This window comes from Microtus ochrogaster, unplaced genomic scaffold (genome assembly GCF_000317375.1).
Source record: "Microtus ochrogaster isolate Prairie Vole_2 unplaced genomic scaffold, MicOch1.0 UNK52, whole genome shotgun sequence".
Taxonomy (NCBI): domain Eukaryota; kingdom Metazoa; phylum Chordata; class Mammalia; order Rodentia; family Cricetidae; genus Microtus; species Microtus ochrogaster.
The window spans coordinates 2,008,252-2,011,518 of NW_004949150.1; the positions used below are offsets into that span (position 1 = coordinate 2,008,252).

Genomic DNA, 3,267 nt, shown 5'->3' on the forward strand with positions numbered 1-3,267 from the left:
GGAGGGAAGGAAGGAAGGAAGGAAGGAAGGAAGGAAGGAAGGAAGGAAGGAAGGAAGGAAGGAAGGGCAATTAGTTGGTTAGACATAGAAGGAAATGTGCACAAGGCCAACCCCATTTGCCTTCAAACTATGGCAGGCAGGAGAGAGCCACCCATTCTCTCCTTCAGAAAAGAAAAACAACATCTAGTGTGGAACTTTGAGACAGGCATTTGACAGGCAGGCTCAAGAGAACAGCAGATGTGACAATCACCTGTTATGCTTGTATCTGCAAGAATAATTTCATCCAGATAGAGCAGGTCTGCCTTCGGGGCCACAGGAAGAATGTCAATCCGCTGAACCAGCAGTGGTGTGTTTGCCAGAGAAGATGGGAGATCCTCAGAGCGACGCACACATGTGTCCCAGAGGTTAATGCAAGTGAACTGCCAGCTGCCAAAGCAGAACGGGAGGAGCCTCTGGGTAAAGTCTCCTGGTCTCCTCCTTAAGACTGGGACCAGACAGCCCCTCACACCTGGGGTCAGACTACTTTCATCTACAACACTGGTGAGTCACATCTCAAGTCAGTCATTCATTAGTGACACTAGGTATCAGCAACACTTTCAAATAACAATGCAATTTTGCATCTTGAATAGATAGAGTACATGCCAGTCTCTAATCATCCTGGGTATCCCTGTATCACCGACTCATTGAGCTTTAAAATAACTTCAGAGCAATGAGAAATGTCTGGACAGGGAACAGGATCAATGGACCAGGGTGCCTTCAATTTATTATAGAACCACTTGCTGAATGCACTTCTGTGAAATGCGGAGTCTCTGAGTCTCAATTCTCCTCATCTTAAAAGTTCTGTCCCTAAAATGATGCCAGGGTCCTGACGGGTTCCTTCTATACTCATAACCATATCTCTTGTCAAAACTGCTTTGTCAGGTCACAATAATTTCAAAGTCTCAAGTTAGAATCTGAGACCCAGATGAAATACTCGGTATCTCTGTGGGCCACAGTCTCTAAGACAGCAATCCACCCCCCCCCCAACAGGCAGAATCCACCCACACCTCCCCACCATAGCTACCTCTCAGGGTGAGGTTCCGTGAGACTCCAGTCACAAGTGGTATTCTTTGTGACATTTTGGAAGCCAAATACGAAAGAAACAGTCATCGTCAGGGTCCTGTTTATGTGGCTTCTGTATGCAGTGCACAGCTGTGGATACCAAATATGCCCTTCAGTTCAACACTGCCAGAAGCTGCGATTCAGACACCGTGTGACAAGAGTCTGCCTCTGCAGATCTTGCTGCACGCTGTACATGAATCTAGGTCCTGCCTTCCTCAGGTTTTCAGTCTAGCCGGAAGCACAGAGCATTATTCTTTACTCCCTAAGCCAAATCAGGAAATAACACAGTAACTGCTTTCTCTGAGGTCAAATGGAAATGGTATTCAATGTGAGAATTTTCAAAGTCTAAGCACTGTGTTCAGCAATAAGGATTTTAAAGTATGTCAGTCATAAAATCCCTGCTTTAACCCAGGCCTCTGTGGGCCTTCAGTGAGTCATTTAATCTGCACTAGCCCTCCTGCTCTAATCCCCAGGGTGTGTGTGTGTGTGTGTGTGTGTGTGTGTGTGTGTGTGTGTTATAGTTAAAGGAACAGAATATGAATTTAAGAGGGAATAGGGGAACACAAGAGTTGGAAGAGGAAAACGTAGGGTGAAACTTACGGAAATGCAGTCAGTACTCATGTATAAAATTCTTTAAAATTTAAGTAAATACAAGGGGAGTAGGTATATCAGCTGATCCATTAATTATTTACATTATTGCAATAATGATAATAATAACTACCCACAGCTGGGTCCTCACTGATGCAAAACATCTTACTATATTAACCTTCACCCTATTCCTGAGCGCTGGACCACATTAACTGTTTCAGAGATGAGTCAATTAAGACATGTCATACTTAAAATATTAAGAACACACAGATGTGAATCAGTGTTCAAAACCAGAGTCTGTCTGCAAGATTTGCACTATTTCTCAAGAGTAGAGAGCAAATAAAATATTTAAATAAATAAAAATGTCCATAGGTCTTGTTGCTAACAGTAACGTTCTTAGGTTACAACAAGTAGGGGCTTAGAGAAGCCGCTAAGAAATGTTAAATTTCAGCTTGAAATGCACCGGGAAAATTATATCATTTCCTTGTGTGTCTGTCATGTTAGTGTCAAACCCAGAAAATAATGCCAGCTCCTTCCAACCTGCCAAGTCCAGAAACATGAAGGTAGATACTCACATACGGGTACTGATCCCCCTGATAGCCATTTTTGTCAGGAGAAGGGTAAAGGATGAGGTGTTGAAGTTGACCAAGGCTGAATCTGCCACAGAAGGGCTCAGTTGAACTGGTGAGGACCCCATCAGAGCTGGAACCTTCTAGGCCTGTATATAATCCGAATAAATAGGAACATAGGCATAACCATGAAACAAGACAATATGTGTATAAAATAAAAACAGTAACATCAGCCTCTCAGCCTATGGAGAGATGAGAAGAGCCCATAGGTCTAGCACCCTCCAATTGGAAGGTTCTAGCTATGAGAAGTCCTTTCTGGCTACTGCAGAACATGGAATAATAATACCATTTTCTCTATGTGCCTAGATAGAATTTCTTGCCTACATTATTTTATACTAATTCTCTTGTATGAGCTGGAAGTGGTGGTGCATGCTTGCAGTCCCAGCTACTTGGGAATCAGAGGTGTCACAAGTTCAAGGCTGATCTAAACAACTTAGTGAGAACTTGTCTCATTTTTTTTCTTTAATTAAAAGGACGTTAGTATGGCTCGTCTGAAGAGCTCCTGCAGGGCACCTGCAGTGCTTTGCAGTTTGACCTCCATCAGCACACACACACAAAACCATTGACAGGAATTTTGAGTTTGAACTAAACAAGATTTTTTTTAAAGTTACCATTGCCATGTCTACTCTCTACGTTTAGAAGAAACTCTCTGGACAGTGTTTCTCTCCACTGAACTACCCAGAAGATGCTTAGACTGGCATGTATCCCAACCATCTCCTCCTGCATGCACAGCTACTCTAGTGGTCCCTCCATCCAGACCCAGGGTCCTGCTTCTATCTGACTCTACTAACACTCTGGGCAGGAAACAGGGATTGTTCCTATGTTTTAAGAAAGAAGAGGGGGGCTGGAGAGATGGCTTGGTGGTTAAGAGCATTGCCTGCTCTTCCAAAGGTCCTGAGTTCAATTCCCAGCAACCACATGGTGGCTCACAACCATCTGTAAAGAGGTG

At 43.6% G+C, this 3,267-nt stretch overlaps 1 protein-coding gene across 1 annotated transcript in view; it reads right to left on the minus strand.

Annotated features, from left to right (window-relative positions):
- The window catches only part of Pkhd1 (PKHD1, fibrocystin/polyductin), a 430,053-nt gene that overhangs the window by 392,655 nt on the left and 34,131 nt on the right, over window positions 1-3,267 (minus strand). Inside the window, exons 18-20 of the mRNA XM_005369574.2 lie at window positions 2,265-2,407; window positions 1,064-1,191; window positions 251-426 (exon numbers count right to left, since the gene is read on the minus strand). Coding sequence (XP_005369631.2) covers window positions 251-426; window positions 1,064-1,191; window positions 2,265-2,407 — 447 coding nt within the window. The remainder of the gene's footprint in view (window positions 1-250; window positions 427-1,063; window positions 1,192-2,264; window positions 2,408-3,267) is intronic.